The sequence below is a fragment of the Mizuhopecten yessoensis genome, unplaced genomic scaffold (assembly GCF_002113885.1).
Source record: "Mizuhopecten yessoensis strain PY_sf001 unplaced genomic scaffold, ASM211388v2 scaffold2329, whole genome shotgun sequence".
Classification (NCBI taxonomy): domain Eukaryota; kingdom Metazoa; phylum Mollusca; class Bivalvia; order Pectinida; family Pectinidae; genus Mizuhopecten; species Mizuhopecten yessoensis.
The window spans coordinates 4,866,597-4,890,309 of NW_018404492.1; the positions used below are offsets into that span (position 1 = coordinate 4,866,597).

At 35.9% G+C, this 23,713-nt stretch overlaps 1 protein-coding gene across 2 annotated transcripts in view; it reads right to left on the reverse strand.

Moving 5' to 3' along the window:
• Window positions 1-8,008: 8,008 nt before the first annotated feature.
• Window positions 8,009-23,713, reverse strand: part of LOC110445643 (probable ATP-dependent RNA helicase DHX34) — a 65,744-nt gene continuing 50,039 nt past the window's right edge. For both annotated transcript variants that reach the window (XM_021490358.1, XM_021490360.1), the window contains 6 exons: window positions 22,575-22,685; window positions 22,234-22,355; window positions 21,505-21,672; window positions 20,344-20,461; window positions 10,099-10,250; window positions 8,009-9,022 (listed from right to left, as the gene is read on the reverse strand). In XM_021490358.1, coding sequence (XP_021346033.1) covers window positions 8,868-9,022; window positions 10,099-10,250; window positions 20,344-20,461; window positions 21,505-21,672; window positions 22,234-22,355; window positions 22,575-22,685 — 826 coding nt within the window. In that variant the 3' untranslated portion in view covers window positions 8,009-8,867. The remainder of the gene's footprint in view (window positions 9,023-10,098; window positions 10,251-20,343; window positions 20,462-21,504; window positions 21,673-22,233; window positions 22,356-22,574; window positions 22,686-23,713) is intronic.

Below are 23,713 nucleotides of genomic sequence, written 5' to 3' on the forward strand. Positions count from 1 at the left end.
AATTTTTGAAATAATTATGTTTTAAGGTACACGTTGACTACAATTCCATGTCTAACGCTGACACTTGTAGGCATTTTAATCTTCCTAGCCTCGAACATAGGCGGTCATATTTAGACAGTGTATTTCTTTACAAATGTGCTAATAGTGCTTTTGAATGGCCATATTTAGTCAAGCAAATGTGTTATTTAGTCCCTGGTCGTAATCTACGATCAATTCCTTTCAATCAGTTTTACTACCAGAGAAGTCGAATAAACGTTAGAAAGTACAGTGTTTTAAGCAGGATATAATGTAATTTTAACTATCCTGATTTTGCACCAGACTGTGATATGTTTTGTTCCTCTCTCGCAGAATTCAAAGTACGGTTAAAGAACATTTGCTATCGCTAATTCCATTGTCTTTACATACGAGTATCTTTTAGTCTGTATTACATGCATAACTGACTGTGATATTTAATACTTGAGTGGTATTGTTCTTATCCATTCTGGAAATTGACCATTGTGTCTGTTGAATTGGAAATAACTAAATTCAGCATTTAGGGGAATGGCAACAACTGGTTCACCCGTTATCAGTATAATGTGACTGGTCGAAATGCTGTGCTCGGTGCCTCCGGCGTGGTATTTCAGTGAGATAGCACTATAAAGTCGGCATCAGATCCGCGCTATCAAAAGGTGGCAAGCACACCAACATACCCGTCTCCTGCATACACACACGCAAACACGCATACACTAGAGACATAGAGGCACGTCCTTAAATGACTTTAGCTTTTAAACAAATTTAAACCAAACCAAACAATACTCTTACTTTTCATCAATGTTCCCCTATGCACATGTCTTCACATTACTTAGGTTGTTGCAAGGACGTTAAACTCGCTACAAACAAAGTATACAGTCATCGGGTATTGTAAACATAGAATATTGTAATCATTTCTATGTTTACAACTCTGTTAAATCTGAGATAGTTTACACTACAACTACGGCTTAAATAACGAACAAGATAAAAGATGTCTTGTATGATAATAAACGTTAAACTTAAACATTATTGTTACTACTTTATAACAATGCAGTTGTAATAATACAAAAATATGTATTACAACGTAGAAGCGATAAAGCAGAAAAATAAATTTAGGTTTAATGAGTATTTTTAATCTGTTAATTATTTAATCCCAAGTTGTAAATTTAGAGTAAACATCCACAGATTATTAAATTTTCCGACTGGGGGTTTACAATACGCCTTGAACGTACATAACACCCAAACGCAATATAAGAAAAAATCATTACTACTCGACCTTTTGTTTCTAACATGATTACCGACTCTCAACACAGCAAAAATGATATTGGAGCTAACAAGTAGTTATCAAACTTTTATTAAAGGAAATAAATGCAAACACAACGAAATTGAAATACAAGCGTCAAAACACGTTCCTGTAAAGGAAAACACTATTATAGCTAGGGTTAGAACAGACTTACAATCTTTCAGGTTGTCAAGAATTTGTCAAGAATTTTGTAACCTATCTTACCATCTGATAATATATATCCCTGTTTGATCACAAAAAAGAAGACACCACAGTCATTTAGTAGTAATCAAGTTTTACACAATATGTGTGTCTAACAAATACTAACAATTATATATATGAACAACATAAACATACAGAACTCAGGTTTAAACTTGAAAAACAATTGACAAAAAATCAGAAATCTCGACAGCAAGCTCATTTTATTGGAATTGGTCAAAACCTTTTTCACGATGAATTCTGTCCAATTAGTACACTTTACAAACATATATGTATACACAAAACAATGAACTGTGGCCATCCTGGTATAAGTTGTCCGGGAGGTATGGTGTTATTCAGGTAGCATCTCCACTAAATATCACTTACAGTCGAAAAAATTTAAAAACCTTGCAGAATATAGGGTATCTGCTTGTGTGCCCTCTACTTCGGGGTTCAAAGTCAACCAAAATAAAACTGCTGCACCTATTTCAACATTTCGGATCTTAACATTTTCTAACTACTAATTATATTTTCCTAGCATCTTGCTTGGCAATTCCTTACTTTTGGCCTTAGTGTTGAATGTTCGTCCAGGCGGGGAAGGAAACTGGTTCTGTCCAGAGGACGGGGATTGCAAAGTCTTTGAAATTATATCAGCATTTAGGTAAACACAACAAATGATCAACCCATTGCCGGTATAGTGTGGTATACTACGATTGGGCCTACAAGGTGACCGACGATCGATCCAGTCCAGTTCCGTCACAAGAGAATCGAATAAGATATTCGAAAGAAACGTCGGGTGACATGTTGTCGTAGTCAATGATATTGACAAAGGAAACAAGACTGAATGGGTGATGACGACGCCCAGCAACAAAGAAGGCTTCTTGGCTATTAACCGTCTGGATGTTTGTAGACACTTTGATTGAATTTGGTATTGGCGATGACACATATTGTCTAGGTAAACACTTCAATTGTTTGCCGAATTCTTTATGGTGGTGTTGTGACTAGGCATCATCATAAACGATGTTCGCCATCAAGTTATTGTTCAATGATTTCCAGAATACATGAGAAAAAGAAAAGACACAAGTCGAGCTATGCAATACCTAATAATATGTTCATCTTTAAAGTTGGAGTCAAAGAGTGTACAGAAGTGTTGCAGGTCTTGATCGGACACCAGGATAGCAACTTACCAAATATGTTTGTTAAAACTTTATGCCGTCTATAAATACAATTAAAAGAAACTTGCCCCGTGGTACTATCGTGACAGAACTGTGGTATTTCTATCACAGGAGTTCTGCAAGGCAGAATAATATACATGTACGGAAAAGAAACAATAGGTGAATTATAGTTGAGAACTTTTACTGTGATGTGGTGTAAGGAAAGAAGAAATGTAAATATTTCATATATCCTTTACAACAATCAATTTGCATTGGAATTGCTTCCCTTTGTCCATATTTCAAACAATGAAGATAATATATTAATATTGCAACACCGAAACGAAAAATATTTCTGATTTCTAAATTACAAATTATAAAATCCAAAATGAATAATAAAAATCAATCTGAAGATGTTGTGATTTTTAACAAAGGATTTACAAACTTGAAATCTCACTTTTAATCAATGCAAGGTATTTGTATTATTTGTATTGTCATCCTTTTGCTTGTGCTAAATTCGAATGAATACTATGTCCACCTATGAATTTACCAATCTATGGTCACATCAAAGTGGCTTCTCGATGAAATGTCCTAACCGCTAAACGGCGATATGCTGCTTCACCCAAAAACATGTTTTGGTTAATAGCTAAGCTGTAAAACGTTTTTCGTATCATCAATTTGTTCAGTATATTTTGATTATTTACGTGTCTGTACCATACGATATGATTTCTTTAATATGTCTCTTCAAAATATCAAGACTATTTTGCTGTATACTTGAGAATGTACATTTAAGCGTGTGATCTGTTTATTTCTTTTTCATGTATGATCCAAGATGCTCTTTATTAATATTGTCTGACTTGATATGACTTTACTGTTGCTGGACTGTTAAACAATTAACGATACTAACCATCATGTATAATTCAACAAATTCGTTTGCTTTTAAAGGTTTTTGTATTTTTACTTTAAGTTCTTAATTCAAGTTTGGTGTACTGTCGCGGATGCGCACAAACAAAATTACCATATATATTCCCCTCCCTATGATAATCGTCGTCAGAAAAAAAAAGTGAATTAAGAGAAATGTCATATTTTGTAACCATTCAATATGGAAGCACTTGAGAGGCTTTATTATCGGTGAATACCAATGTCATAAAGTATAAATCAATGTGTCAATGGCACTGGAGGATTGGCGGCATGAATATATTTTTTCTATATATTTTATCTTGAATGGGCACAATTTATTATGCCGCACATAAGCACATTGTATTCAGTCCACCTGAAAAATAGGGATCATTATTTTGAACTACAGGTCCGAACAAGAATGGCTGTTTTGACATTTGGAGGATGTTATTGACGTAAAAAAGCATCTTTTATATCGTAATATATTTCACAAAACAATTTTCATAATTTTACCTAAACAAAAAGCTCGATGGGACGCCAATCCAATTATATTTGCCGAAGATTGAACAAATTAGTAAAATAAATCAGGTAAATTTATTGTTATGTGTTTTACATGTATATGGGCGATCGATGAGGCAGAACACACGACTTTTAAAAAATATATACAGTACATAAATAAACAAGATAATACTGAAAGTAGTATGATAAAAAAGATCTTAGGGATAGGGCCTGATCCTTGGACAAATCCTTGCAGCATGTGTTTTCAAGGTAAGCAATTGTACATATTGTAAAAGGGTGGGAATCTCAAATGTTTCATGTTATAACCAAGCCCCTTATGGTGGTAGCAAATTCAAAGAACAATTCTGGTAGTATGATTTTGTTTGCCTCTTTATGCCCAGCCGTTGTATATGACCATAGCTGTTGATAGGACGATACACTTTATACACCCAACCAGACAATATGGTTAAAGGGTGGGGATCTCAGCTGTTTCGAAATTGTGACTTAGGAACTATGTCACTGTAGGAGGGTAGTCAGACACAGGGATCAATGCTAATTCCATAGATATAGCGCCCTATCTAGCTAACATAAGCCACTCTAAAGCGCTTTACAGTACAAAGATATTCGTGGCCATTCTTGTAGAATGTTTATTTGTCTCTTTGTACTAAGCAATTATATAAATGGCTATATGGTGTCAAAAACCACTCAGCCCCTCAATTTGGTTACAAATTTACTACTTGTACCATTTTGAATCCCCACCTCCTCGAGATGTTTTCAGTCAAATTTAGTTGAATTTCAATAAACAGTTATGAAGAAGTCGTTTGTAGATATTGTTGAGTAGTAGACGGATGCCATATGTTTACTTCGGTCCTTTGGACCAGGTGAGCTATAGCTATTTTACACTGTATTGAATATATAACAAGAGGCCCAGAGAGCCTCTGTCGCTCAACTGGATAAGACAGCAACCATGGGAAAGTATGCTTATTACATAAAACCCCTCCGACGGTACAGACGCAGACAGATTTAAATCTCGAATATCCCTATTGGGCCCTGCAACTCCCTGCACCAAGCGGGGCCTCAGACTTCGTTTATAAAATATCTCGTAATAGTCCCCCTTTGCCCAAGGATGATCCAGGCTAAATTGGAATAACATCCCTTAATTACTATGGTAGAAAAGGATTTCAAAGGTTTTTACCTCTATTTCCCTATTGGGTCCCGCAATTCTGCCCACAGGGGTCAAAACCCAACATTTATACCAAACTAAGTCCCTTTGACCAAAGCATATTTCAGACAAAATTGGGATGATGTTCCTTAATCCCTTTTGTAGAGAAAGGATTTTAAAGGTTTTAACCTCTATTTCCCCTATTAGGCCCCAACCCTCTGTCCCCAGGAGGTCCACGCCTACCGTTTATACAAAATCGAGTCCCCTTGACCCAATGATGCTCTAGACCATCGCGTTTCGTATTACCAGAATTTTATTGTTTTGCCGCCGGATCTTCATTTGGATACAAGGTCATGTCGGAATTAAACTGCCTTTTTCTGATTTTCATCCTTCTGTAATAAATTTCATTAAAACGAATTGGCAAAATAAATGGTCTGAAGAATTAAACAGCAAGTTATTTGCAATTCAACCTCATGTGGGTTCATATGCAACAAGTAGAGTGGACCACAGAGAGGAAGTTGTCCTCTCGCGACTGAAAATTGGCCATACCTACACCTATCGCACATTGTTACATTTTGCGTAAGGAAGACCAACCTTATTGTCATGCGTGTGATCAACCACTTTATGATTGAATGCGCTGATTTCAAACAAATACGTGACAGATTTAGTGATGTACCGTCTATGAAAAGAGTATTCGATACAATTTCTGTGCAATTAATATATAACTATTAACACTCTATTGATCTTTACAATAAAATGATATATTGTGCAACCAATTTGTTCGATATTGAACGGTTTTTTTAATCCATTACATATTTTAAGCTATTGTTTTGGTTTGGTGTTTATTTTCGTGAATGTCTTTTTTTACAGTATTGTTGGCCCTAAATGACTCGCATTGTCGATGGGCAAACAAACAAAGCTCTAGACCAAATTAAGATAAAATCCCTTCATCCCTATTGTAGAAGAACAATTTTAAAGGTTAACCTTTATTTCTCCTATTCGGTCCCACTCCTCTGCCCCCAGGGAAGCAACATCCACCGTTTATAGAAAATTGAGTCCCTAAATCCCTACAGCAGAAGGATTTAAAAGGTTTACTCTATTTTCCACACCTCTGTCCCTAGGGGCTACACCTTTATACTATATTGAGGCCCCTTGGTCAAAGGATGCTCCAAACCAAATTGGGATGAAATCCCTTAATCCCTATGATAGTTGAAGGATTTTAAAGGTTTACCTCTATTCGGCCCCGCCCCTCTGCCCATAAGGGGGTCAACACCCAACGTTTATACAAAATTAAGTCCCCTTGCCCCAAACATTTTGATTAACGTCCTATCAACAGCAATGGCCATTTAAGGACGGCCTCCCCTGTGGGCAAGATGCAAGCGTCTAGTGTATGCGGTGTATTTTGGGAGGCAGCGATATGTTCGTGTTTGTCTCCTTGTAATAGCGCGGAACTGATGCCTTCTTTATAGTGCTACCTCACTGAAACATGCTGCCGAAGACACCCAGCAGGACACCCCACCCGGTCACATTATACTGACAATGGGCGAACCATTAGTCCCACTCCTTAATTGCTGAGCGTTAAGCAGGAGTAGAAACTACCCTTTTTACAGACTCTGGTATGTCTCGGCAAGGGCACAGAACCCATAAAACCTACGGTATAAAAATGAATTTGAAGGTTTTGCCTCAATTTCGCTTATTAGGCCTCGTCCCTCTGCCCTAAGGGAATCACACCCACCGTTTATACAAAATTGAGTCCCCTTTGCCGAAGGATGCTCCAGACCAAATAAGGATAAAATCCCTCAATCCATATGGTAGGAGGATTTTGAAGGTTTTACTTCTATTTCCCTTATTGGGCCCCGCCCCTCTGCCCCAAGGGGGGAGACACCCACCGTTTATACAAAATTGAGTCCCCTTTGCCGAAGGATGCTCCAGACCAAATAAGGATAAAATTCCTCAATCCATATGGTAGGAGGATTTTGAAGATTTTACTTCTATTTCCCTTATTGGGCCCCGCCCCTCTTCCCCCAGGGGGGACACACCCACCGTTTATACAAAATTGAGATAATTTGCCGAAGGATACTCCAGACAAAATTTAGTCGAAATCTACTTGGCCGTTCAGGACAAGTAGCGTTTTAAAGGAAAAATTGACCGACGAACGGACGGACGGACGACGGACGCTTCGCCATGGCATAAGCTGACTTGCTCTTCGGGCAGGTGAGCTAAAAATAGACGTAAATGAAACAAAAGTATTTTTTCGTAAAAGTTAACTAAAAAGTGGCTTTTGCAGAATGTAGGTGGAGATATTCGGTCTTTCGCTTAGGGGACATTAAGATCTGCTGCCCATATTGTCTGGCTTTGGATAAAGTTAAAAATAATAAAATCGAGAAAGCAATAATTTGATCCGACACTTTATCACTATTACAAGGTTTTAAAAATCGGAATTTTAACATCATCCTCAAACAAAACATCGCCTTTGGTGTTAACATGATTTTACTGTTTTGCCACATGATCTTGATTTAGATACCAGGCCTGGTTTAGTTTGAATAAATGGAACCGAAAGATATTAAACTGCCTTATTCTGACTTTAAACCTTCTATAACAAATTCTTTTACAACGAAGTACACAGTACGTGGATTTATAGTAAGGCAGATCGAGGAACGGAAATTGTCCTCTCGCACCTACGCGAAGGCCATACCTACATCACTCATGGCTACATTTTGCGTTAGGAGACCAGCCTTGCTGTCATGTGTGTAATCAACCATTTACAGTCAAACACTTTATGATTGAAAACGCTGATTTCAAAACAAAACGTGACAGATTTTGTGATGTACCGTCTATGCAAAGTTTATTCGATAGTCCCTGTTAAATTCATATATGACTATTTACACTCAATTTATCTGTACAATAAAATATGATATATTTTGTAGCCAATTGGTTTGTTGTTCATGTATTTCTCAATTCTTTACATATTCTTATCTACTTAGTTTTGATGTGAAGTTTTCATTTTTGTGAATGTCTCTTTCTTTAGTGCTATTTGGCTCTAAATGACTCGCCTGGTCGATGCGCCGTTGAAAAATACAAACACAAAACAAATGAAACATTTGGGATTGTATTTTTCTCTCTCCTGCATTAATTTCCGGTCATTTTCTTCCATTTTTCGTATAAACTTTGCCGTTACGAGGACATGAACCTTAATCAAAACATAAACATGCAATTTAATATGCTGATATTTATAACGAAGACGGAGGCAATATGAAGAATTAAATTCATTCAAATTATGTTCTTTGTTTCGTAGATACTTTTTTGACAATATTTCATGTTCCAACACCTTAGAGACTCCGTGGTGATCTTTTGATCGTTGGATTGGCATTAAACCCGGTCAGCAACTAGCTATATATAGTAAGTCCTGATAATTAAATTCATGAGAGGCATCTAAGTCATGATTACCGGAATACCGAACATCAGCATATTTTTTTTTTTAATTTCCCCGAATTGATTCAAAATCCATTACAAGCACATTCTTCTTACAAATGATGACTTGATGTTTAGATATAAAATGCATTTAATTTCAAATATTTCTATTCCAACGGAATATCTCACAATATGGTCGTCAATTTTGACGTTTGTAACTATCAATAATCCCACATTTTGAGATAACGAGGTGCCCGTGTCAGCTGTTGACATGTGAGCGTCTGTGTTTTAGTATCTCGGTAGTGGTGAAGTTGTAGTCTTTCTCACAGACTGAACAATGGTACGCCTTTCGCATATGATTCAACTGGCTCTCTTTCTCCTCCTTTAAATCGTTTTCGTCCTCATCTTTAGTAGCTGAAATTCCAAACAACACAATGATCTATCATTTGAAGGCAATACAGTTGAAATGATTTTACAGTTAATTGAGACTTCAACAATATATATTCAAAAATCTTTCCAATCACACATCTGTTTTATTCTTCGTTATAATCTCCTCTGTGTTAATCTTTCGATGTACAACAGTGGTTGATGTATCTCTATACTCTTATGTTTCGACACTTATCCTATACATTTTGACTACTTATCCTATACATTTTGACTACTTATCCTATACATTTTAACTACTTATCCTTTATATTTTGACTACTTCTCCTTAACATTTTGACTACTTATCCTATACATTTTGACTATTTATCCTATACATTTTGACTACTTATCCTTTACATTTTGACTACCTATCCTTTACATTTTGACTACTTATCCTTTACATTTTGACTACTTATCCTATACATTTTGACTACCTATCCTATACATTTTAACTACTTATTCTTTATATTTTGACTACTTATCCTTTACATTTTTACTACTTATCCTATACATTTTTACTATTTATCTTATACATTTTGACTACTTATCCTTTACATTTTGATTTCTTATCCTATACATTTTGACTACTTATCCTATACATAATGACTACTTATCCTTTACATTTCGACTACTAATCCTATACGTTTTGACTAAAGATTTACATTCGCACATTTAGTCTTCATAATCGAACACTTTGGATCTCTTGCAGCTATACCGTCCCCCTTCCACCTTTATTATGAGAGCTTTTACATTTCAAAATCTACCCCTCCTACTGAATATATTACATTTTTGATGCAATCCTTTGATACTGGTACACGATACCTTCCCTTTAATACCAACGCATCGTACGTTTTGAAGCTAACACTTGTATAGTGGACACTTACCTTCCGTTTTATCGCCATCTATACAAAGATGCATGTATTGATACATATACCAAATAAATAAACTAATATTACAAGAATCCATATTCTGAAACTCATCTCTCCACTCTCATAATCACTCTAAGCATTGTAAATATTGGCACTGTACATTTTGACATTATCTGAACACATGTTGACAATTACCCTCTATATTTTGACTGTGACACTCTGCTTCATGGCGGAGCCTCTCCAGAACATTGACCAGCAGACTAGCGTTACAGCGTGGACAGGTCCAGTGTTTGACCATGTGACTTGTATACTCGCCCCAGACTGATGCCGAACTGTCATCCAATAAACTGTTGAATAACAATAAATTTCGTTAGAAAATGTTGTGTATACAATTTTAAGGTCTACTGGTCAGAAATCCTACATTTTCTGTAAACAATTTATAACAGCTACTCCTCATTTACAGCACAATTCCCCATTGGTTTAGAGTCTGCACTGATGTATTGGGTCTGTAGTTAGTCCTGAAAGAAATTGGAGAAGTACGATATTCAGAATGTTCACCAGAGATACCAACTTGAAAAGTATGGTATCTTTATTGTTACTGAACACAATTTCATAACACAACCTTATTACTTATCTACTGCATATGACCTGTAACTATTTTTAAACAACAAATAGCGTGGTCCTATTTTCTTAAGAGCCTCACTTCTTTCAGAAAGTTTAACGCTGCTCAAACACATGATATGAAATACATTATATATTAAGTTGGACAATTAGATAACATTTCCATACAGGCTAAATATCATTACCTATACATCAAGGTTATTCAGAAGTAGCCATTTAATTATTTCAACACGTGTGACTCCTGTGACCTGGAAGACAGATCAACATCATTCATTTGGACGGCAGACTTGATATAAAAGACCTTGATCCCAGCATGTTACAGGCCAAATGACATTGCCCTAGACGCCTTCGTTATTCAGAAGATATTGTTTCAATTTTTTGACCATCAAAGTAAGCCAAAGTACTAAGTTTAAAACATAGTTTTAACATGCTTAGTATCATATCAAAGGCATACTGGCTTTCCAGAAGAAATTTGAAAACCTAAACACATTTTACCCTGTGACCTTAAAAGTATGTAAAGGACATTCATCTTAACACTTGATAGTCCTTTATCCCAATATGCTACATGCCAAATATCATGACTCTGGTTGTTTAAAGAATGTATTTAAAGAAACTAGAAAATGACTTAAGGAAATGAATGACCTCTTGATCCTGTGGTTCGCCTTTGGGCATATGAACAAGAAACTTCGTGATAAAAGTATTACTATGGAATACTCCCTTCGCTCTTCATTCCTTGTGCTCAAAATGATAACATTATTACATGGAAGTTCCAATGCAGACAAGCATTACACTGGTTTGACCAGTTGCAATGACCTTAGTCGTTAAGGTAAGATTGCGAGTCGTACTGATCAAAAGTTACTGTCTGGTCAAATTTTCGGCCTCTAACCTTTTGCTATTTTCGTTGAGTATTAACCGGAATATGCGTGACATGCCTTCCAATGAACGGTTGTACTGACAAGAACTTACAGTTCAGACAAGCATTCGCTGCCTTGGCTTTTGGCCTTCTAAACATAAGAAGCAAGTCTGAAGAACAATTTGACTTTTGATTCCTGATGTACACATCTGGAAAAATTACACATTTAGGTTACTGCCTCTTGAGGTGACTGGAAACGGATGTAAAAATTAACAAACAATGTGACTGCTAAATAACCCATGTACCAACCCCCTGAGACCTTTTTAGGTGGAGTATGAATTGCCCCCGAGAACAAAAGCGTTTGTTTGTTTGTTTATGTTTAACGGCCCATCGACGGCTGTGGTCATTTAGGCCAATTGTGATTTTTTTGATTTTTTGATTTTTTTTAACAAACATGTGAGTAGCGAAGATAAAATCAGATAAAAAGGTTGATTTTAAAAGCATTCGCATTGTATGTGTAGATAATTAAAATAACGAAGAGATCCCAGAGGGATCTTGACGCCCACCATTGATTGTACCAGCTTCATTAGTTCTTTGTCAGTTCGATCTTTTCTCTTCTTTCCTCTGATCTGTTTGATCGAGTCATGTTAACAGTAAATGCACCTTCAGGTAACTTTTGATCTAAACTTAATACTGATGTGTATGAAAGCCAACCTTCAAAGTGAGTTTGTCATTTCACATATTTACTAGTACAGTACTTAATGTGAACGAAATAGAATTGATCATTGAAATATGAGAAAGATCTGTTTAGTTCTTCCTTTAGCCATTTTGTGTTTATGATCAGTCTCAAAACATAACATCGTAAACGAGGGATCAAAGGCAACCTACATATCAAATTTGAGAAAGATCCCTCAAGTGATTCCAAGAAATAGTACTAACAAACCTTCAATGTCAAAAATCGAAGATGGCTGTCGGTAGGCCAATTTGTTTAACTGATCAGTTTCAAAAGTTAACATGAATAATAAAGGATAGTGGGGAACCCGCATTGGCTGGCCCAAAAACAAATCTTGGGGCGAATAAATAATTTGAAGCACTGGCCCAAATGACATATTGGTGGCCAAAATAATTTTGGCAAGAAATATTTCAACAGCATTTAACACAATGCTTCAGCACATTTAAATTACATTTAACATGACAATGTTTGTTATATGTAAAACAGAATAAAACATTGTATTTTTAATTCTTCAACCCTAGTTAAAACCTGACATGATCCACTCCATTCAGGTCTTACCAAAAAGAAATACACAAACTCGCACCTCAAAGAAGACACTAGGCCAGTATTTATATAGAAAATCTGGAGAGAAAAAATCATCACATTTTCAAAATCACGGACAGTTCGATTCAAATCGAAGTAATGACAACTGAAAAATGTACTGCCCCCCAGTTAATGTGGAAGGGACTATAATTTCTTTTATTCATAACTTTTTCAACAGCCTAAACTATTGCGACTACTTCACTTTTGACAACTTTTGGTCGCCCGAGCAAGACTTTAATCGCCAATGGCAAGCGAGAGACTGTCCGTTTCAGGCACTGCTCTACAAAAAGGGAACAAGGGGAATCTACATATAAAATTTGAGAAAGATCCCTCTGGTACTTCGTGAGAAATACCGATAACAAACTGTAGTTCACTATCAAAATCCAAGATGGCTGCCTGTCGGCCATGTTGTTATCTGATCAGTCTCAAAAGTTGCCCTGCACAGTTTAGGACCAAGGGGAACCTACATATAAAATTTGAGAAAATCCCTCTCGTACTTTTTGAGAAAAACCGATAACAAGAATTGTTAAGGACGGACGACGGACCACGGACCCGCAGGGTAAGGTGGTTAAAAGACATCAGAGTCTATAGAATAGACCGATGTCTTTCAAATAGTTAAATAATGCCTTCGAGTCCACGGAACTGAAAAGAGTTTTCATATCCGGGACTCGAAAGTAGTTATCTCGAATGTGTTTAAAATCGGTACATTCTATTAAAAAATGTTCCACTGTAAATGGAGTGTCACATGCGTGGCATGAAGGTAGATATTCTCGTTTTAAAAGGTACGAATGAGTAGGATATGTACATGTGTGCCCAGTACGGAGCCGAGCGAGGACAACTTCCTCTCTACGATCTTTCCGACTGGGAATAGATGTTTAAATTTCGGTTGTACCTTAAAAATCGTGTTGGTGGTCTCGAGAGACCAGCGTTGCTGCCATTCATTTTGAACGGCTGTACGAATAGTAGGTTTAAAATCTGTATATGGTAGTTTGATATTTGTTTGGTCGAAATTTAATGCTTTTTTTGCTTCCCTATCAACACATTCGTTGCCTTTAATTCCGACATGGCTCGGAATCCATAGTAAAGTTATTTTTGACTTATTCAAGATGCGAGATATTCGAAGAGCAAAGTTTTGTATGAGTGTGTTTTTAGGATCTCGTAACTGTAAACTCTGTAGGACAGATAGAGAGTCAGAACAAATGACCGCCTTTTTAATGCGGTGTCCATTGATATGGTCGAGGGCCAAACCAATGACGCATGCTTCGGCAGAAAAGATGGAGGCGCCGTCTGGTAGTCGAACTGAAGTGCAAGTATTAGCAGTACGGCAGGCTGCTGTCACTTTCTCACCTTCTTTCGAACCATCGGTGTAAAGTTGTGTATGAGAAGGGTAATTCGAAATGCATTCACGAAAGGAGGATTTGTGTTCTTCGGGCATAACACTTGATTTCCTTCGCTCATGTAATGTAAAGTTAAAATCAGGTGTTTGAATGGTCCACGAAGGAACATCAGATATGTTAAATTCAGCTATGTCAGTCAACTTTCTGTTGAGTTCTTGCAGGAAATTTGAAATTCGGATACCAAATGTTGGCAGAAGTTTTTGGTTTTGCGTAAATATGTTTTTTAGGTATTTTGGGTTGAATTTTGGTCAGAAACAGCATTTTTAGGGTTCGATTTTAATTGAGCTGCAAACAGTAATGTACGTTTTTTCTGTCATAAAGGGATGGTTCATTTGCTTCCACGAACATGCTTTTTACAGGTGTTGTTCGAAAAGCTCCAAGGGCTAAACGTAGCCCTTGGTTATGGATTGGGTCTAGCATCTGCAGGTATGAACTCCTCGCCGACCCGTATACCACAGAACCATATTCCAGTTTTGTTCGAATAAGTGCTCTGTATAGGCGCAAAAGCATTTCACAGTCCGCTCCCCAATCAGTATGAGAGAGGACTCGTATAATGTTTAACGCCTTGGAACACTTGTCCTTCAGATACGATAATTTAAATGTGGTATGAAAGAGAGTTTCGAATCAAAAATGAGACCGAGAAATTTAGTCTGTGCAACAACAGGATAAAAGCGTGACCTGCCTCTTAGCATCAAGGATACAATAATCAAACACTTTTAATGTCATGGTCGACTATCTAGGTTACCTACTAGACATTTATTTCATATCTTCTTGTATTCAATGGTAAAGCTATTATAATGGCAAAATAGTAAATAGTTATATGCTGAAAATGTTAAAGCAATAGTCTAAGGCCCTCAAATGACTCGGGGAATTCGAAAGTGTTTTTTTTTCAATAAAGCTTCTTCTGTCGATATAAAGTTAGAACAAGATGGTTGAATTTCTGGGGTAGTCACACAAGGTTATGTGATAATCATTTGCATTTGGAGTCATCAGAAATAAATGAGGTTTCGTGTAATTACATAATAACTGTTACCAGGTATCCCATTACAATCATTATGAGGAATAAAAGTGTATTTTAAAAATAAGCAACTTCAATTTATTGCAATGAAATTGATTACTTTATACAAAATGCTGAAGGAATCTGTTTTCAGTTCCGCCAACGACATTCCCAACCTAATAACCGATATCTTGTTTTATAAATTAATCTGTGGTTTTATACATTAATCTAACTTAAAGACAGATTGCTAGATTATGGATTTAGATGAACTAGAATTTCCTCATATTTCCACCAAAGGTTTGGAATTCCTATTAAATAGAAATTAATGTTAGTAACTTCCTAATGAGACATTCCAGAGCATCATGCATGAATAAATGGGGGCGAGGCATTTTATTTTTATCGCATTAATTAAGTGTTATGGAGTCGATACACCCATATTGTAACTTGTATTGCGTCAACTCGTGTGATAAAACCACTTTTGAAGACAGAATTAAGACAATTGGAATGTCATTTTGATGTCATAGTGGAGATATTAATCATGAGATTAAAAAGTTCATATGTTGATGACTTTATTATGGTCAGCGTAAACATTTCTTTTCATGAATACATTTAATGTATACTAACTAACCATGGAATACATTATTGCATGCATTTGTCATTATGTAATACCGGGAATCTGGCTTTTTCCATTTTTCATGAAATAAATGACACTCGTCCCCAAGTTTCCCTTGCCAAATTGTAAATTTCCAAATACATTTCATAAATTTTACAAGAAACTGAAACACAAAGCCCCTATATGTATTATTTGCCCTGTACTGCTGTAATGAAATTGTAGATAACATGCAAAAGTATCAGTTTGCATATTTAACATTGTTGTCATCAAACTGATGTGCCAATTCCAATAGTCTGATAACCGCTTTATATGTTACAGGTTCAATAATCTTACTTCCTACACAAGCTGCCAAGATTTGGTAAAGAAAGGGGTATTGAGTCATTAAAATTGATCTAGTGCTGACAAGTGTCTGGTGGTGAACATGAATCCACTGTATAACAGTGGGGAAATGTTGGCTCTAGTCTTGTGTTCCTATATCTTCAATGGAGATTATAATACTCTCCAGACAATACTGTAGTCCGTTTAAAATTGATTACTGCTGGTCACTAAAGTCTACAGAACACGTTGCTTCCAGCAAGTCTAGTTTCTGACTGATGACGGAGTTAAGCCAATCAATCACTCTAATCAGTTCTTTTATATTGTCCTGTATAGATCAGCTTTTGTCTAATTACACATTTTTATTCTTTAAATGCATCACACCCAATAGACTATCAGTAAGTTCTAATGAGGATCAGACACGTCTTAAACAGTGTCGCCAAAACTGTCGTCACGATCAATAAAGCTATATTCACATTCCCCTTATCGCGCCAGAGCATCTATGCCATTAATCTTTCCTGGTACTGAATTCTGGTTCACAAATGAATCTGAATTCTATGACTAACGTAACAGCAGCAGAGAAAACATATACGATGTTCAAATGTTGGTCAAATATTGCAGAAAATGACAGGAATAAAGTAACCCCTTTCGGACTACATACCTAGGGCTGTGCATCATCTGTATAAAAATATTCTCTGCAGTGTTAGAAATATTCAGGAATCGCCTAAATAAAATGTTTCATGAAAGAAGACATGTTAGGTCAAAAATGCAAAATAAACTCAATGCCAAAGTCAAAAGAAACAAGTGTGTGTACACTGCACTCCAGTTCATTCTTAACAAAAAGAAACCCGTCTTTTAATATATATGGATTTTGTACCTTAAATAATTATGATGGTATTCCTCTTTGTTAGATTAATTTTGATATAACTATTCAATTATGAACCTTTTCGTTAACACTTTATGATATCATTGTCTAGTATATTGCATAAGATACCGGGTACTCCCTTTCCTGATGTCAATGTGCATTCTTTCCCATTGTTTTACTACTTAAGAAAACTGGTAAATTTTTGAAACTTTCTTTCCTGTTGTTTAGTATTCCAATCGAGATTTTGAATACTCCCTTTTCCGTTGCCTACCAGAGAGGACAAGATTTTGTGTTCTTGCTTTGCTCATTGCCTAGTATACGCGTTAAGATTTTGGGTAACCCCTTCCCCATTGTCTTAAACTTTACAACACTTTAGATACTAGATTTTCTGTACTTCCTTCCTTGGTTCTGTGATCGCACGAAGCACCAAATTACTGCTCGCATAATTGTGGGCACAATCTATCAATTTAACAAGCAATGGCCCTGATGTGTGTCAGAATACAAGCATATGTGTGCTTTGGTAAGCTCGTTTGATTTATGTCACAGAATAAAACAAAAGTGTTACAGGCTTTTGTGATATAAGGTCCATTGCGGATGTCCCCAGCCGAATTGGTAAAAAATGAATTTGCTGCATCCATTGTAACATTTAGGATCTTGATATTTTCTATTTACATCGTAACAACCTTTTTGTTTACTAGTGCCATGATAGGCAATACCTAAGTGTGGGCCTTAGTATTGAAATTTGCCCAAGTTGAAAAGGGGACGGGTTCTGTCCCTAGGCCGAGACATACCTAAGTCCTTTAAAATGGTAGTTGTTATTCCCTGCTTAATATTCAGCATTTATGATAATTACAACAATTGATTAACCCTTTGTCAGTATAACGTGAACAGGTGGATATACTGTACAGGTTGCCTTCGGCATATTTAAGTGAAGTAGGGTTCTAAAGTCGGATTTCTATCCGTGATATTTTGCAAGGGGGCAAACGGATTTATCTGTTAATACAATGTTCAACCCAATCAATAAAACTAATCCACCCTGCAAAAGGGTGGTTAGTACTGATTTTAGTGACCTTCGGTTTGTCTCATTCTGGGGACAGAATCCACAACTTTCCTCGCTTGGACAAATGCTCAACACCATGACCAAAAGCGAGGTATTGCCGGGAAAGGCATTAGGAAAAGAAATTAGGTCGATGACAAGGTCTTTAATGTTGCAATGGGATGCATGATATTCATTGTGGTAACTTTCATGTCCCTAAGTATTAGACACAAAATAATCCCTAATTGGATCATATTTAGTTGCCTCTAACAAAATGCAGTGGGTAACAGCAGATATATTATTTCTTGATTCCGGCCAACAGAAATAAAGCGACTAGAAATTTTGCCTGACTATATATTCAATATTAGTTCATGCAACAGGCACAGCTAGTTGATACAACTTGATCTTACATTGATGTTCATTCCATTTGTGTTGATCAATCAAAAGCACAACTGTGACCTGACTTTTTCACACCTCCACCAGTGAGGTGACTGGGTGATAAAAACTACCCATGTACAAGGTTTAAAAAGGAAATAGTATATATTCATATGTCATTCCTAAATTTAAATCAACCTCAATTATCTGTTTTAGATTTGTTCGTTGTGTAAAATAATCATGCGCCCAGATTTATGCAAGCTATTCTCATCCAGTTTTCCAACGTTCACAAACAGTGACATTGTGTCACATTGTGCAATCTCACTACTGTAGCATCCCTAGACGTGTCGAAAGGACCAAATTTCACCACTACATTCCTATTTAGGTACCTCTTGACATCTCATCATGAACCTTATATTTTGACCCAGTCACAATCTAATATGATTGATCTTTTGTTGTAGTACAGATAATATCAATACCTTAGACTGAAGAGTGTTTTACCTTGACAACAATATTAAAACATTGAACAGTTTCAAAGCGTATGCGTAGGAAATCGTCGGGGAGCTTCTTCTCGCAAGTCTTCATTATTGATTTGAATCTGCGACATAGAACACTGCCTGTAAATTGTGCTCTAAACAGCTGTTGTATTGATTTTTTGTAAAAACCGAAGAATTAGAGCCTGATAATTACTTCCATCTACTGGACCAGTATGCCATCAAATTACCATATACTAGCACATGTTAACCCTTCTAATAAGGCTGAATCAGTGGCTTCTAGACTCTAGGGTACAACAATACCCACAGATAACTTCAAATTGTTTCTGGGAACAAGAATGTACAACAAGCATCCTTGTTCTTTATCATTTTGTCACGTAAAAAACCCAACTGCTCAATTATACAAAGATCTTGAGATTTAGTTAATCCTACCTGATTCCAGTTATTTCCGATACATTGAAGTGTCAAGAGGATACAGCTGTGTTTTAGTTTTTTACAGAAGCTGTTTATGATGACTGCTGTAAATTCACAAGATCGAAGGTTGAATTAAATCACTTTCTAAAACGCATCTTCTATTTTCTGCCGATACAATTCTAAACATTTTTCAGTATGACATTGAAGCTATCTGTTGCCCATCGAAGATGGCATTGGATATAGAGTTGTGGTCCACCCATGTTCATATTCATATATAATAAAACCTGGGAATTGTATTTGAAGAGAAAAAATCAGTATTTGCCACTATCGTACATTGCACTGTTGACAATATGCAAATCTGTTATGACACTTGACAACATTGCAAACGACCATACCCCTCTGTTGTTGCAAGTTCTATAGTGATATTATACATGTCTATGCTAAAAAGGCTCCTATTATTTCACATTAATGCATGTATATTCTGGATGTTATTTATTGGTGGTATGAGTTCCACAACAGGTGCACCACACAGAAGGACGCCAGGGTAGATCTGACAATGGTGGTGCATTTATGGCCCTTCTGTCCCGTAGTGTATGCCATATGTTGAATCTGTGTATCGCTAAGAGTGTCTTTGCAGCAACAACACTCAAAGCTTGCTATTATCATTGAAGGAATTTATATCCTATTTTTGAAGCTTGCTAACTTTTATATTCATCATAAGAATGCATATCAGATCCACACAATAAATATGTTCAACCACTGTTTTATTATCCTGTTTTCCTGATGACAATTGATAGGTTAGATATATACCTCAAAGTACTTTATTTTCTGCTATATCTTCCTCGAGGAAATGTTTCAGGCAAAGGAAGATATAGATACTACACCTGTAGCAGATGAGAAACCTTTAAAATATAGACCGGTTGAGTGCAATTTATTGATGCATTACGTAGGAACAAATCCCTGATCAGTTAAGTAGTTTTCTTGATCAGCAACAACATACTTGTTTCCAAAATCATCTATCTTTTCAGATGTATTAAGGACTATCAAAGTCTATTTTAAAAACATGCATCTCCCAACACCCGCCTAGTCCTACAGTATTCAACAACTATTTTTGTCTACAAACTTGAATTCCGATTGTCACTTACCAGTCATATGTGATGTAATAATTGATCTGAGTTCCTCCTTTGGTTGAATGCTCCTTGTCACCATAGTCACTGCCCATCAAGCCTGCTACTACAGTGTTATCCTTGTTACTGTTGGCCTCTAAACAATACAGAAACAGAGGTTGTAAAAACATCACCACTGATGTCCTAAACTTTATTGCCAATACTGATACAATAAACCATACCTAATTAATAGCCTTAAAGATATCAGTCGCAATTATTAAAGGAACTAACAGTGTGCCTTATCTCCATAGTATTTGACATCACACTCCTGATATTAGCCTAGGTACAGAGAGGCTGCGGGCGATTTGATTTGAAACGTAAGAAACAATGTCCAGAAAATATAACTCTGATGTGTCATACTATCTATCAGTAGTACACCCTGGACGCGTCTTGATATAAAAAAAAATACTCCAGTATAACTCAATATTTGCAGTTGTATCACTGAAAAAGATGAAAATTAGACTGGCACTCGAATACCAACTTAGTTGGTAAAACTAGAGTTGGAACCCCACTCAAAAACCACGGAACCAACAACGAATATTCTGAACTGACTCGTTTCGTATTTTCAAGTATGTACTGTAGTAACAATGAATGACTTCAACTAATGACTTAACCAGATTCAGTGCGAAGAAAGACAACTCAAACTGTTCTTGTAGGCCACTTTTTCATAGTTTCAGGAAAATCATTGATATTGAAACGTTTGTTATATTTAAATCTGCAGCTCTAGATTTAGTAAAGTAGCAACATAGTAAAATATTTAAACAACCAAAATATTTTATCTCATCAATGATACAATTGTATCACTCTTTCTCTATATACAAAAATCTGTAAAATGTATAAATCTGCTAAAGAACCATGTTGTTCTCATTAAGTTCGTGATACCTGAACTATTACTAATACCCGTATATGACATTCTGGGAAATGAGGTACAGAATTGCATCAATCTGTTAAAAGATATATTTTTGACTCGATGAAAGATATCAATTTGTATTTACAAATACAAAATATATTTCATATTTATTGCATTCAAGGTCACCAATTTTCTATTCAGACGCTAATTGAGTTACAGTAAAATATTGAAGTGCATGGTTGTAAAATTCACAAAAGACATTTACAGTTTACAAGCTACTCAGTACCTACCCTGTCCTGGACCTTTGTACAAGTTCTTCAACTCAGCCGACATGATACGCCGCACAGCATATGGAACTTCACTTGCCAAATACTCAGCTAGCTTTCCAGCAAGTAGCTTTTCTAATTTTCTTGCTCTTGGGTTGATCCTTTTTTCCGAATCCAGGCTTTTAAATGTGTCTAGTGTGTAAATAATAAAAATAGTTGAATCTGTTACCTCTCACCTATTCCTATATACCATACTGTAGAAAACTGATCATCAGCTTTTTTTATAGATGTTCACAGAGTTCATAGGAAAATAAAGAGCAGATAGTAGTAAGTTGCAAATGATATTTACTCATCAAAATCTGTAAAATTACCATGGTACAATGTGATTTTTTTTAAGTTAAAGACCGAGCAACATTATCAGTAAGAAGTCCATATTATGATAATTTATATATTTACTGTATCTCCATCAAACATCGATTTCAATATCATAGAAAACACAACATTTCAATACTAAAGTAAATAATTAAAATTCTGTTTACTGTGTCACTTTTTAAATATTTTCTCGATTCGACACACTTTTAAAAGTTTTCTATTTCATTTCATGAAAAAACGCATAATATATTAAAACTTTAAGATAATTTGTATCTAATATAACCATTGTAGAGATTTATTAGCACACAACTATTAAATGTAACTCATTTCCTTTGTATGCCTGAGAGATATAGAATATGTACAGTGATGTGATATAGTTACCCTGCAGTCTTAGGGTGAGCAGGTTCTGCCATGTGGCCCGTAGCTGTATAACACTCGACATGATGTGCTGGGCAGACTCCTCGTCAGGAAAACGGATCTCAAGCCAACCATCACATACAAGTCTGAAGCATGCAATTGTTTTTTATATAAATTTATCCTGCAACAACTCGAAAAAAAAGATAATTGCTTAATAAATACACATTTTAACCACAAATATTGTTATAACTGTTCTCTAGTAAGCTTATTGTAATTTTGTGATAAACAGTACAATAGCTGATTCTGAATTAAAATCATTGAAAAAATTGTAATGAACATTATTACAGAGAGAATCACACGTGTACCTGGTACAGTCTGAGTTAGTGTCAATGAAGTTGGAGAAGAGGGTGGTGGTCTGTAGAGCAGGCACCCTCATTGTGTTCATCAGGTAGGGCTTAGTAGTCTCCAGTAACGATCTATGGTACAAAGTTAAAGTAACTGAGGTACAATCTTATAGGTAACAACTTAAGTTACAAAAGTATAGGTAGCAACCCGAGGTACAAAGCTCTACATTCAGAGTATTGAAAAGTAATGAACTGAGGAACAAACGTATAGTTACATTTAACAACCTGATGCACAACGATATAGGAAACAACTTGAGGTACAAACTTATGAGTAACAACTTAAGGTACAAACTAATAGGTAAAAACTTAAGGTACAAACTTATAGATGACAACCTGAGGTACAAACTTATAGGTAACAACTTAAGGTACAAACTTATAGGTAACAACTTGAGGTACAAACTTCTAGGTAACAACTTAAGGAACAAACTAATAGGTAACAAGAGGCCCAATGGGCCTGCATCGCTCACCTGGTATAAAACTCACACTTGTAACATTAAAAGTGATCTAAAATAAAGCTACAGGCAAAATATCAGTATTTATGATTAAAATTCGTTCAAAAGACCCTGTTAATTTTTTTTAAACATTTCACCCCTGTGATTGAAAGTCGAACAAAGTCATTATGTTGAACACATTGTATAGGCTTTCATCTCAGGATGCAACTTGCAAAGTATAAACATCCTGGGACCCATGGTTATTCATGAGAGGTTGTTTAAAGATTTTAAACAAATTTGACCCTGTGACCTTGAATATAAGTTAAAGTCATTCACTTTAACAAACATAGTAGTCCTTGATCCCAGCATATGCTACTAACTAAATATCAACATCCGGAGCCTTTTGGTTATTCAGAACAAGTTGTTAAAATATTTTAAACATATTTGCTCCTTGTGACCTTGAATATGATTCAAGGTCATACATTTAAACAAACTTGGTAGCCCTTGATCCTAGTATGCTACTGACTAAATATCATCACCCAGGGAATTTTAGTTATTGAGAAGAAGTTGTTTAAAGTTTTTGACATATTTGACCCAGTGACCTTGAATATGGGTGAAGGTCATTTATTTCAACAAACTTTGTAGCCCTTTATCTCAGCATGCTACTGG